Raw genomic sequence first — 14609 nt, 5'->3', positions numbered from 1 at the left:
TGCTGAAATAGTGCATAGGATTTACAGGCAGCCTAAGACTGTTGTTAGTCCTCTGCCCTTAATTACCAGCTGTCCCAGCAATAAGGTACTTTGTGCTCTGTTGTGACATTAACCATGTTATCGTGGGACTGCAGGATTCCCTTAGCCTCCCTTTAAATGGGTGGTTGTTTTGTCCCTGCCTCAGGAAATCATCACTTGACACAAGCAAGCTGTCGTCTTGTCTCAACCTGCTAGTAGCCTGAGGGAGCAGCATGGTCCATGAGACTGCCAACATATGGTATCTTTCTTCTGCAGGATCTTGAAGAGTTCTGTCGAATAAATATATTTCCTGATATAAAAACAAAGGCAGAGACAGGTGACTGCATAGAGCCCACATATATGTGGTGCTGAGCACCACCCTCTGGAATTGTGTGCACAGAGCACACAAATGTCAGTTGAATGTATTAAAGTAATGATCCACATTAATTTTCATGCTGTCTGTGTTGATAACTCATCAATAAAATAGCTTGTCAGTTATAAACTAAGATTTACACAAGCATAAACTGAAAAATATCATCTAATTACTACTGACCAAGGAGAACTATAATCAATATACTATGATGGTGGTAACATATTAGTGAACATAATTAAATTCAAAGTTATTCCCCTAAGGATGTTAATGTTGATAAGTGCCCCTTACCTTCTTGCTCTTTACTTTCTTATATATAACAAGGGGACAACAAATGTGGGAAGCTTTTGCAGTCCTGAGTGGCAGTGACAGTGAAGAGTAGCTGCAAGAGTTATGGAACAGCTATGTGAAAGAACTATTCTGTAAAGACCCTGATCCTCGACTGGTATACACAAAAGCTTAGAATTTGTCTTGAATACAGCATGTTTACATGATCATCATCATAATGAAAAATGTTGTGAAGCAGTGTTAATATGCAATGAAGTATTTCCAGAAAAACAGGCAGGGAGGTCTGGGATTGCTACACATTGGGAATCATTTAGAAGTGGTAGGGGATGAAGTTAGACTAGTAAGCTTTTTGAATCTGTTTCTAGCCTTCTATACAATAGTTTTCTGTAGTACAGGAGAAAAAATTGCAAGAACAAACAACAAAAAAAGTCTTTAGGAAAGATGAAATCATAAAATAAAGCAGTTATTTTTGTAAGACACACAATAAACATTTTTTTTTTGTATCGAAGTTATTTTTTGAAATGAAGCTCGTTACTCCAACTTGAAGTCTCAGACCCTAATTTAGCTGGCTATCTGCCATTGCAAAGGAGCTGGCACAAGAACAGTGTGAAAAAAGTCTTTCAAGTAAGTTTTAGGTGTGTATGCTTAAAGGATGGAATTTAGTTGTCATCTTATAAAGGTCATCAGTGCTTCATAACAGAATGTGTTTTAAAATTACATAACTGTCTCTGTTGTTTGTACTGAAAAGTGATGGATAGTACATGTAGAAATCTAATCTGTCTGGAAGTTGTCTAGAACATATTGCTCAGGTCTCAAATCTTCCATACAATTATTTGCTAATATATATATTTACAACAGGATACCCAGTGTGATGCAGGGAATAAAGGAAGTTTTGCAGAACTCTTTGGGATACTAGTCACATCCTAGACTGCCTACAAAGTGATTTTACTGGCCTCTCAAAACATCTCTCCATGTTGTTATTTTTACCAAAAAAAAACAAAAAAAAACCTGCAAGGCGAGGACTAGACTGGTTTTATTCTGTTCAGATTCTTTAAGTGCCAATTGCCATCTCCCTTGGAAGTAGAATATCTTTGTATGTCCCAGAATAAGCAACACAATAAACTAGATCCAGATTATTCAGATAAAGAAGCAGAATTTCAATTAAAATTTTAGCATAATGTCAAAACATCGAAGGAGGGTATTTATCAGCTTTCACTTAAACAGACCCTTTCATCAAACCCACTTTAGCATTTCCCTGTCCCTACATATGGCCAGCCTGAGGGCTCTCTGAAAAGGAGAAATACAAAATAATGAATGGCAATCAAAGTGAACTGTTCTCTAGTATTTAATCTTTTAAAAATTACAAGAATGCAAGAAATGAAAACTATAAGGCTAACTAATGATTACAGGCAATGCATTGAATAGAAGAAAATCTCTTTGGAAAGGGGTCCACTTCAGGCCAAAATCAATTTGGCTTTGAACATGTGATAGTCGCCAGCAATGCAAGTCATAGCACCTCTTTCCTTCTTTTTTCCTTTTACTCCATGGAGACTCATTGACTCCATGGTGACTCTCTATCATAGAATATAGGTAAGACAAATCTAATATAGAGAAGAATAATGTATTTGGAAAATACTGTAATTTAACACATAGCAGACCTAAATCCTGAAGTCTGTAGGATTTAAAGCATGAATTGCAGATACACAAAGTAACATAAATAATCCTGAATGAACATTTGCAAGGTGGTTGGCTAAGCATTGTACATCAGAGCTGAAGGTAGATAGCTACTTAACATGCAGCTTAGGAAGGCACAGTTTATTACAATAGACTGCTTTCCTCTCAACTTCCTCTTACTTTTCTGGTCCTGGCTGTTCTCAAGAAAAAAAAAAAAAAAAAAAAAAGAGATGGAATTGGATTAATAGGTCTAACATATCAGTTGGTGTGTTCCTTTATCTTTACAGTGAGCCTTGGGGAGAGGTTGTCAATATTAAGTAACAGGTAGATAAAATGCTGAATGGGAAGAGACTGGTCTTTCCACATTCCGCACTGCTTCACTCTTTCACTTGTGCAGTTCACTCACTCTGCATCCGTTGGGAGGTACTGGGTGCTCTGTTTCAACTCTTCTGTGATTTAATCTTCTCATTCCTCCTTTTTTGGTGGTTTCTTGCTTGAATCATCACAAATGTTGCTATTACCTGGATGATAGTCAAAAGTATTCATGGCAAGACTTGCAGATTTTGTGAACTTGCAAGCTGTCCTACCACAAAGTGCTACAGATCCAGTATCTTTCAGTTTAGCCATGTCAAAGCGTTGTGAAAAAAATATAATTTCATATAAGTCATACAAGTTAGGCTAAGGCATTAGCAGTGGTGTTTCCAGTTTTTAGAAACCATTTGATAGTTACCACAAATGCAGTGTGAAGGGAGTTCAGGCACAGGAGTTATGATACCATGTCTTTTCTTTACCCAAGATGAAGTAACCAATATCAGAGCTGCAGTGGAAAAAAGCATGCTTTTACACAGGTGATCAAATCCAGATGGATTCTTTTGTCCTAAACAATCTACTACATATATGTTTTTTTATTGATGACTCCATTTGGAAAATTAACAGCAGAAGCAGCTTTGACTCGTGGATTTATCACTGTAACTGGGATGAGAAAATTGTCACTTCCTCTTGATAACTTGCTGTTCAAAAGCCATAAAACATTATTTCTCCATGTTAAGTCTAAAGGCTTCATCTATTTTTCTGCATCTCTGTTATGACCAACAACCTGAAAATTCAAAGAAAATTGATATAATACATGTTTTCTGCTAGATTAACAAATTAACTTTTTATAAGTAAATGGCCACTATATTGAGGTCCTGGTTATTTTCATTAGTGCTGCAGGCTATATCTGTGGGAGGTGGTGAATTATTTATGCAGATCATGTCTGGCTCTAGGGAGATTTTTAATGTATCAATGCCAGCAGCCACTCTTCACCCATCACAAGGCCAACTGAGTATTAAGCATCTGACATAATAATTTGAAAAGGTTATTTTATCAAATAAACTTCAGTTAATTGCTTCTAAATGTTAAATTGACTGTATGTTAATCAGAACTAGACATCTGATATATACTGGGAGTAGTTTTCTTCTGATGTATCTCTGCTACTTTCACACTCCTTTTGGCAATGGAATAGAATTAAGCTGGTACTTCCAGTTCTGTCAGCAAACTGAATCAGAAAGGTGGTCCTGAGATTGTCCCAGGTTCCCAGTGATGCTTATTTTCCTGTTGCCACTGCTGGGTTTTCCTAAAGGAGCAAACTGGTTTTCACCAAAGAGACTCTTCAGGAAATAATGTGGCATACAGTCCCATGCACAGACTTTTGTCCAAATGGCACATACAGCCCTATCCCGTTCCTAGGGATGGCTGGATGGAGCAACTAGGATTGGTGACCTGTCCTGGTAGGGAATGCATAGGCAGAGCAGATGAGCTGTGACTATTGGCAAGACAAAACAACTGGAAACCAAGGAAGGGACATCTGAAATAAGGAGGAGGGTTTGTGAGAAGAAAGGATAAACTGCTACAGCTCAAATTTTAAATAATAAAGCAGTAATATTCAAAGTTAATACTTACACTGAAATTAGAACCTTTTGAAGAATTACAAATATATCTCATTAAAAGAAAAACTACAGGATCCCTAAAGGTTCTATGAAAAGTGGTGGAACATTACGTTAATCAGATAAATTTTATGCTGCAAAATTTCCACAGATCTAAAGTTAAGCCAAATATTTTTAAGAGCTAATTCCATTCATGTGGAATAAAATTAATTCTTAGAGCATCAAAACTGATTACTTATTTTATATATTATATATTTAACTGTTTTAACTTGAAGTACCCAAAAGAACATTGTCAGCATTTACTTTTTTCCAAATATAATGGTTAAATATATAAACTGTAAAAAATGTTTCTTATTCTGGATTATCCTCTCATATGGCATAATCAGTATATATAGAGCAATATATCTTTGGCACAAATATTAGTTTATAGAACTAAACTGAAGAAATACATTCAAGCTGAAGCGGCACCTATGGTTTAGAAAAGGTTACCTGATACAGATAAGACCATAAGCCTTTCAGGAATTATTTTGTTGGTTTGTTTTGTAAATAAAACCTTTAGAATTTCAAATATAGTCAGGGAAAAGGATATTCACACTTTCATGGGTCATTTGTATTAAGGTTCTCAAAAATAGAATTAAGTGAAACAGATTAAACATCCTTATCTTATAGGATGAAGAACTACTGAAAGTACGAGTATCATTTTCTTCCAAATCATAGCTACTGGCAGCTGTAATAGTGTTATGTTCTGCAGATGTTGTATTAAGTATATTATTTCCAAAGGTAGATTGGAAATCTTCTATTCCAGGATGTGTAGATAATGTCACCTTACTCTCAGAGGTAAGTGAAAATGCAGTTCTGTTAGACAGGATCTTTTCTTCAGAGGCTTCTATGTTAGAAAGTGAATTTGAGGATATCTGAATGCAAATATCTTCTGAAATGCAAGCATGGACATAATGGATGTCATTTATATCAGCTGTAGGTTCACAGCTCTGCCCTGCATAACAATGGCAATCAAATTTTTCTATGAATGTTTGCAGATCCTTGTATGAGGGTTGCCCTTGTAAAGTGTATTTTCCATCCTTTGTCATTTGAATTGCAATATTCTCAGGGTTCAAGTGAAGATAGTCACTGGAATTCCATTTTTTCCGTGCACAAGCGCCAGAGTCTTGGCATAGCACTTGGCTACATATTCTGGCTGCCATTGTGATGTTGATGAGGTATGGGGTCAAAGTCCTCCTAAGGTAGTTGTCCAGAGTTCTACAGGTGTTCTGTGAAAACAACATTATACCTCCACAGTTTATTATGGAAACCATTAAAATGCTGTCATTGTAATAGCAGTTATACAGTATATATCTATAAGTGTTTCCCCTGAGGATTTGATAATAGCTATAACTTGTTGTTGGAAGCAAGTTTATCTAAAAAGCTGTTACAAAATTCAAGGATCACAGCAAATTTACGTTGTGTAGTTGCTGGAGATGTTACAAAAAGCAGTTAAATCAGAAAGCAGTTGTCTTTAAGCTTTCATTTTGTCTATATATTTCATGTAGCTTTTTGAATCAGATGCATTCAAAGAAGTTTCATGAAGAATTGGAGTTCCTTTTTAAGTCCTAAATAGTTTGAATGGATCTGGGAAAAAAAACAACTCACTTCTTCAGTCTACACAAATACTTTTTCTATCAAGTAATCTCTGTGACACTTTTCAGCTTTCCCTGACCTCAGTAGTCTGGCTACAGGGTAGGGAGCTTTCATGGCATTTTTAAATGAAAAGAACTGTGGATGGTCAAATTGAAGGTATGCTAAGATAATTGATCATTCTAACTGATAATGAAATTGGCATGTGTTCTGTGCATTCTTGGCACATTTTAATAACTAGATGTTTGGGGAACTCTATTTCTGACATCATAGGCATTTGTCCTATACCACATGTAGATATGCCTAATATTTATAGCCATGGAGATGACTTTGGTGAATCTAAGATGTAGGTAGGGGGTTTTTTTTTGTTTTCTTTTAGGTATATTTAAAAATATTTCCAATAAATTTTGGTTGATGCAGAAGTGAGGCTCGCGGTAATATTTCATTGCTGAAATGTTAGTGACTGTGAATGCTATAAAAATCAGGTTCAATTAGTGCGCAAATATATAGTCTGTCTGGGTTGTGGAGAGTTTTTTTTCTCACAGGAATCTCAAAATTCAGACTACAAAAGTTGCTTCTCATCTATGTCCTGATATTGAGATAATGGACAGAAAAGTTCCAGGTGCAACAATATCCTTTCTCAAAGGCGGGCACATACAAAAAAGTCAAAGTGGGATGCTTTGGGGAATAACAACCTCACAGAGCTGTGGAGGCATTTTTGTCTGTGACAGAAGGTCTGGCAGGGATGAAGCATTTTGGTCCTTTGCACTCAGAAGACTTCACAAGAGTCTTCCCATAAAATAGTTTGTTAAATCTAATTTGTCTGGTTATGAATGAACTACTTGGAAAGAATGATGAAAACATCCTTGTAGCAGTTTCTCAAACTATGTATTTCCCTTTCCTAAAACAAACTAGAATTTTTTTTTTCTTCTGGCTCAGATGTTTCATACAATGAAATGAATCAAAGTAGTATTTACAACACAGAGAATAGTCTAGGGCTGAACTTTTACAGACTGATTTTCCAAATGCTTGATATATTGTTGCCGAATTCACCACTCCAAAAAGCAGAAGGGTCTTTTAAAAATTGTTCCAGGCAAGCCCAAGTAATTTTTTCTTTACTTCGTGACTAAAATGAAGATATAGGAATTCTTTCTTATACTAATTAAACAAGTTATAACTTGCCTACAGTTATCATAGTAACTTGTCCAGTTACCCAGAGTCAACAGTACTAATACACTAAAGATTGAACTCTTGTTCTGTGTAGTCAATAATGACCTTAATAAGCCTCAGATATGCTTGGGTTTTGAGTACAAACAACTACTGGCAATATGGAGTAATCACTTTAATAGCAGAAGATATGATGTAAGTGATCATAATGCTTTACATCTTTTTCACTTAATTTCTCCTTCAAAATTGCATATAATAGTTGATATAGCATACCTTATTTTGTGTTAAATTCATATCACCCCAGATCACTATTCCAGAAGCACCCAGTGCAGCAGATTCTCCGATGGTATTTACCAGGTCATCCTGAAGGAAAATATATAAAGAATCATACAAATGTAATTAACCTATAACATAAGGGCAAATGGAAAAAAGCATAAGAGTAAATGACATATCCAAAATAACTACTTTGAAGACAGCAAGCAATGATACATATCACACGTCCTGCTCTCTATTGCACAATTTTATCCTGGAATTGGATTGCACAGGTGATACCAGAGAATGTTGCCAACAATATCTAATTTATATATGTCATCTGGTTAGAAAACAAGGCTGTAAAACTGAGCCATTGCTTAGGCATATGACATACACTACTCCAACCATGTTAAGGCTCATTGTGATGCATTGCCTTCTGGCTGCTCAGAGTTGGTAGCAACTGGTTTCGGTAATGCTGTGGGATAAAGATATTGGAAAGCACATCTCTTTTTTGGGGCTTTTTTTGGTTTTTTTTTTTTTTTGTTTTTTTTTTTTTTTTTTTTTTTTTTGGGTTTTTTTTTACACTTAATTTCTGTTACCAGAAAGTACAAAAACAGAAAAGTTGCAAGAGAAAGAGCTTTCAACAGTAGGAATCTCCCCTTCCTAGAGAATGTCTCTGGTCTTTAACAGAGTTTGGTTTGGGAAAATTGTTTCCATTCAGTTCTCCTTTTAGGGTCAGTTATTATCCCAGTCCAAGCAAAATGTTAAGGCCTATATGGTATGGGAGAGATTTCATGATAATCAAAAAGACAATAAAAAAGCAAGTTACTGTAGGGCACAACACAAATTTAAAAAAAGAATTAATGTAAAGATTATAGTATTTCAGTTATTAATTAGGATCCCAGCAGGGCCCCTGACAGCACACCTTGCTCCCTGAAAGTATCCACAGAGCTGGGGACAACACTTGCTAGTGCTCTGTCCAGAATGCTGGAGGACACCAGACAGAATGCCATCACCAGAACTCTAACTTCCCCTTCCTCATGGGCTGGAACACCAACAAGAGATTCCCCAGAGTGGTGGGTATCTCTGATAGGTGGTTGTCTAGAAAAATGTGAAGGGCAAAATATAGCAAAATATAGCCAGAACTGCAGTGAGATGATTGGATTTTAATCAGAGCCAAACCTTAACTATCCCATGACATGCTGAAATACCATTTTAAAAGCTACTTGAGTACAGCTAAAGACAGTATTTTCTCACTAGCTTTAAGCACTTTTTAAGGAAATAAAGGCTCATTTTTACTGTATTTTTTTTCTTATAACCTAAAAGGCTGGCAGTAGGTGAGCCCAGTATTACTAATTCTCTTTGCAAGACTTTACTCATATTTCTTTCCTCTGACTAAGTGTGCTAAATATATTTTCTAGTTTTGTACTATTTTGTTACATGTGAGGACAACTCAGAGAATAAAATACTATTTGACAAATATAATGAGAAAGGCTTGAAAATAGACCTCTTCATGTTCCCTTTGGTCAAATTTCTTTGACAGATTAATTTAATTTTTTAGACAAAGTTGCACACTTCTTTCTGATGCAAGTTAGTGTATTTGCTAAATAAGTGTTACCTGGTAATTTCTGGTCATATAAATTTGAACTATTTAAGGTCTAGCTTCACTCACCTCAGAGAGATATTCCTCATAGACATCTGTGAATACTGGACGTGTATATACAAAAACTGGAAGGGGGTGACTAGAGTTAGAGACATAGGAAGTTCTAATGGCTTCTTGAACTCTGTTACGAACAAAGAGTCGAGCATTTCTGGAAGATTTTAAGGCTGTCTCTAGATAGATAGATGGGAAAAGTGCTGTGCTTTTCTCCCACAACCAGTTAAGCTCATTATTTCTTTCTATTTCAATATCTAAACAGGTTCCTGTATAATTGTGTGGGTTTTGTTTGTAATCATAGTTATAACAGTCTGGGTAAAGGTAATATCCCCACAGACGATTTGGTTTCATTTCTATGCCCAACTTCAAAGTTTCCAACATAAATGATTTTGCTGCAAATTCAAATTCTATTTTAGCTATAGTTCTGGCTTCAGCTTCTGATAGACTGAGGTCTCTCTGCTGAACTAGCTCAATGGATTCCTGTCTATAAATATCTTTTGATCCCCAGTTCCTTATCCACACAGGTCTCCAGTTTTCCCAGTCAATGACAGCCAATCCAGACTGTTCATCTGAAGGAATGTAGAATTGGATGTCCTCTTTGGCTTTTTTTAAATGATTCTCCAGCAGCGATAGTTGAGGGAGTCCTCCATTGAATGCCTCTCCTGTGACTTCGTTTTTGTAAGGGTAGTAGCCAAGCCTGTCTGGATAGAAGAGAGTGATGTTTTGCCCAATGGATGTCTTTAGTGTACTCCCAATTAGAAGAAAAAAATTCATGTCCAGCTGCACTCCAGTCCTTTCAGTACAAAGTTCTGTAGGAGCATTCCAGATAGAAAGGAAAGGTGAATTAGAAACAAGTGGACGAGCTCTTATGTTCAGAGATGAGCAGCAAGAAACCAGAAGAGTGGCAAACACCACACCAGGTGCTACAGGATATGTACAGGTAACATAGATGCCAAAACTTTGCATTTGTCTTACAGTTTCCATTGTAGCATGTGCAGTGACATTAGGTGCTTCTGATCATACAAAAATTAAATGCTCTCTGGGTGTTCAAAAGTCTGTCAAAAAGTTTACCACACAATATATTTCTTCAGATTAATACCTATAAACAATATTCCTTGGGTGTAAAATAGTGGTGTCTTTTTTTCAAGGCTCTCTGTCATTTCAGGCTGCAGGAAACTTTTCAGACCTAATGCAGAAAAAGAAGCAAATGCAAAGTAAGAAATTATAAATATTTAATTTCTAACCTTGAAACAAATACCATTTCTGATTTTGAATATGTTGTAATTCTTGCTTTGAAGGAAAAGGACAGTGTGCAACCACAGAGAAATAAACTGTAATATTCCACTGTCCGTTTTACACCTAAAACTTAGATGTAAAAAACCTAGATTTAAAACCGACAGTGGAACACTGTTCAGTGGTTCATAAATCAGAGTGAGTGTGCTCAGAAGTAGTCCTGATTGTGCCAGTTACTGATGTCTGTAAAAATAAGCAGTTTCACAGTGATTTCTCTTAATCAACAGCAATGTGTATATAACATTTCTCACCTACATTTAAAAAATAAGTTCTAATTCTTTCTTTGTTGATTTTACAGCGCCGTTAAGGGAAGACACAAGATAATGTGAAATAAACCTGGAGTGTTTCACACTTGCAAAAAACCAATCGGTGGATATTCATTTACCTCAGTGAGGTATCTGAAATATTGTAGGCACTCTATCTTCTATCCTGGCCTCTTTTAAACAGGCTCAAACCCCTGTGTATCACTTTGGTATATGGCTGGCTGTATGTTACTTCAGGCCATTTGAGATGTACAAATTGAGTGGCCCTGAGTCAAAGTCTGCCCAGGGGTGCAGTTCATTAGGAAAGCTGAGGCTGCCCATACACCCACAGTAAGCAGTCACATTTAGTGGTCAAAGCCTCAGTACAGGCACTAGCTTTTACACAGAATCCCACTAGCTAAAGCATTCTCTGTATAGTAACTACTAATCTACATTCATTCTGATTTTGAAATGATTCAAACCTGAATCTGTCACTGTCTGTAGAGGCCTTGCGATGAGGCAATAGAGTATGCAAGGATTATATGAGTGTGTACACAAAAAAATAGGGGTCACCATGAAGTGGGCTGTGGAATGGCTGACAATGTAAAATCTCTATAAATTTTTTAAAAAAGTGACAATATAAAATCTCTAAGGATTCAAAAAAAACCCCAACCAACCAACCAAAAAACAACAACAAAAAAGCTAAAAACAAAAGCGAAGAAAATTAGAAAATTTTGTATTTATTGAATTCAGCCAGGAGTGGAATCTACAAATCTTTGTACAGAATCAGTAGATGGGCTGATATCTAAATGTTCATGCAGATATTTCATCATTCTACAGCTGCTGATGTGATAACCAAAGAAACCCTGCCAAGAATCAGTTTTATAGACTAGACTTAGATCGTAGATCTGATCATCAGGAGAGAAGATGTGGCTCTGTTAATTTAAATTGTTTCAAGAGCAGTACCTCATTTGCATGGCATCTGCTTGATGAAACTTGTAGAAAACAGGTCTGCATGCATTTTCCCCAACTTCCCGGAGGTGACAGCAGGAAAAAGCCATCTCTCCTCCAATCTAAGAAATGTTGGCTCTCTCAGCCTCTCCTCAACAAATGACAAATGCTTTAATCCCTTATTCATCTTTGTAGCAATTTGCTAGATTTTCTCCAGCATGTCCATTGCTTTATTGTGCTGGGGAGCTCAAACGTGGACACAACACTCCAGATGTGGCATCATCAGTGCTAAATAGAAGAAATAAACACATTGTATACTCTTGTTAATGCCACTCAAAAGGCTGTTGGTCTTCACTGCTGCAAAGATGCATTGCTCAATCCTGTCAGTTTTTTCTGCAACTTCATTCCAGCCATTCAGCTCACAAGCCTGTACTGGTGCATGGGGTTATTCCTTTCCTGGTGTAGGGCTTGACATTTTCTTGTGTCGAACTTCATGAGATTCCTGTCAGCCTCTTTCTCCAGTTTGTGGAGGTCCCTCTAAATGGCAGCACGATCCTGCGGCATATCAACCACTCCCAAGTCTGGATTATCTGTAAACTTGCCACAGGAACACTCTTCCCCATTGTTCAGATAATTAATCAGGATGTTAGTATTGGACCTAGTATGAAGCCTTAGTGTACATTACTAGAAACAGCTTTCAGCTGGACTTTGGTGAGGCTGGAGCTGTACATTCTAGACTGATCACAACCCACTGAGCTTGTCAGTTCAGCCAGTTTTCAGTTTCACCATCCAGTTATCTAGCTTGTACTTTATCAGTGAAAGCATTAAGGAGACTATGTTGAAAGCCTTTCTAAAATCAAGATCAACAGTCTCCAATTCTCTCCCCATGTCCACCAAGCCATTCATCTTTTTTTAGAAGGCTGACAGGTTGGGCAGGCCTAATTCCTCTTTGTTAATTTATGCTGACTACTTGCAATCACGTTCTTGTTCCTAATGTAAATGTTTACCAGAATTATTTGCTCTCTCAACCTCCCAGTGTTTGGGGTGAAGCTGATTTGGACAGCCTATATAGTTCCTTGGATCTCCTTTTTTTAACCTTTTTAAGAAAGTTACATTTGCTTTCTCCCAGTCCTTGGAACCTCCCCCAGTCATTGTGATGATCAAGATTACCTTACAATGATATCAACAGCTTTTTCAGCACATACCACTCCTTGCAGGCACATACCATTATGTCCCATAAACTTGTGTATGTCCAGTCTGCATAAATGTTCCTGACCCTCCTTTCCTTTACTACTGGAGCTCCTACTGCCTCCACTCAGTACTAGGCCCACATGTTCCCTTTTCTTCTGCTGCTGCTGCTATAGCAGTAGAAGCCCTTCGCACATTTTGCCAGATTCAATTCCAGGTGGGCTCTGGCTTCCTTAACCACATCCCAAGAGCTCAGATAGTGTTTCTTGTTCACTTGTCCCTGGTAGTACCTCATGTGTGCTGCCTTTTTATGTCTGAGCTTTGCCAGGAGCTTGTCCTGCCATTTCTTATTTCATCTACGTGCAGATTTTTGAGCTTGGAAAAGGTGATTCTCAAAAATCAGTCAGCTCCTGGATCCTTCTCTCCAGGACTGTCTCCCAAGGAATTCTTCCAAGCTGATGCCTCTAGATGCCAAAATGTGCTTTCCTGAAGGCAGTGGTTATGATCTTGCCATTTTCTTTGTTGCCTCTTTTTGAGATCCTGAACTCCACCATCTCATAAACATTACAGCCAAGTCCCAGCCTTCACCTTTCCTTTCTGTAACTGTGAGGTACACTAGAGCCTCTGTCTTCCTGACTCCTGCATTATCCTAAGTGACACATCCTGAGAGAATACAGATGGAGACTTCCAGGACAAACTTAAAGAATTCTGTACTGAAATTCTGGAGAAATATTCTTTTCACTTATGCAAATGCAGCTTATTCAAATTAAATCAATTATCACACAGAACCAGCTGATACACACCAGCATTTGCCAGGATGGTGATCTTTATGTGATTGGTGAATAAAGTGGGAAGGCCTCAGAAAGAAGCTGTATGAGTATGGTTTATACTGTTCCTCTGGCTTTGGTTATAAGAGTTTGGTTAAAAGGAAGACATTGTTTTGAGTATTACATTTACTGGTTTTGCTAGAATTCATTTATTATTGGTTAATCTTGCAAAGCTACATTTAACTGATTGTTGGGAAAGGGTTTTCCTCCAAATCTGCTGGGATGTACTCTACCAGGTATGAGTTAACAGATTATTTTATGTGTTAGTTTCCAGTTAAAAGGATTGCCTTCATTCCCAGACTAACAATGACAGCTCTGAGAAGTGTTACTCTCTTCAGTCTCCTTGATGTTTATCTAAGTCAGCTGAGTCATAAAGCTGGTCTTCTCCTTGTCAAACAATCAATTACTTTACAATGTATTAACACTAATTGTTCATGGGATACCTGACTGGAAGTACATATTGACGGAGCTAAGTGCCTTTTGTCTAGGGAAAAATCTTCAACTTTAGATTTTCCCAAGTCTGGCATTTGTAAAGGTTAAGCACTACCGGAAATCTTATTAATTTTCTTGGCTTAATTATTGCATCATTTTCCACAGCATAAACTGGACTGCAGAAACACACATGGTTGAAAGTGCAAGTGTGCTCTTGTGTTTTGGTGACTGCACAGTCATAGATTTGGGCCATGCTACATGTCCATGAAAAGGTGGACGCTGAAAAGGTTCCACTTGACCAAAGAAAGTTCAAAAACAAAAGGGAAAGAAGTATTATACATACCCTTGAACTTCACACAAATCAATGTTTGTTGCCCCACAAGTGGATGGTGTATTGCCTGAAAAAGCATTGGTTATACTGCTCAGCTTATGTTCAAAACCTGCCACTAAACACTAGAGGAATTCAGCTTTGAGGCATTTAATGAAAATTAGACACGAGAGTCCACATTCTGCCTTGATATAATTAGACATTGCTTAGTCAAGTCAGATAACATTAAACTTAAGCCAATATGCAAAAAGAGTATTTGATATTCTTATGTTAATAGTGTTGGTTACACTTACTGAATTTCAAGCAAAAGTCTGTAAAATCTTGCATTTTCCAGTTTGAACACACAAAAGCAGGCATGCTTTTCA

At 37.1% G+C, this 14609-nt stretch overlaps 1 protein-coding gene across 5 annotated transcripts in view; it reads right to left on the bottom strand.

Annotated features, from left to right (window-relative positions):
* Window positions 1-2003: 2003 nt before the first annotated feature.
* SPAM1 (sperm adhesion molecule 1) overlaps window positions 2004-14609 on the bottom strand; it is a 34898-nt gene continuing 22292 nt past the window's right edge. For 4 of the 5 annotated variants that reach the window (XM_033058908.1, XM_033058906.1, XM_033058907.1 and 1 more), the window contains 3 exons: window positions 8999-10169; window positions 7348-7437; window positions 2004-5543 (listed from right to left, as the gene is read on the bottom strand). In XM_033058908.1, the coding sequence (XP_032914799.1) occupies window positions 4839-5543; window positions 7348-7437; window positions 8999-9967 (1764 nt within the window). In that variant the 5' untranslated portion in view covers window positions 9968-10169 and the 3' untranslated portion in view covers window positions 2004-4838. Of the gene's footprint in view, window positions 5544-7347; window positions 7438-8998; window positions 10170-11484; window positions 14411-14609 lie in introns of those variants that run through there. The other variant, XM_033058909.1, reaches the window with a different exon arrangement.

This window comes from Catharus ustulatus, chromosome 4 (assembly GCF_009819885.2).
Source record: "Catharus ustulatus isolate bCatUst1 chromosome 4, bCatUst1.pri.v2, whole genome shotgun sequence".
Taxonomy (NCBI): domain Eukaryota; kingdom Metazoa; phylum Chordata; class Aves; order Passeriformes; family Turdidae; genus Catharus; species Catharus ustulatus.
The sequence above is the reverse complement of the archived record's forward strand: the minus strand, read 5'-3'. Positions and strand labels throughout refer to the sequence as shown.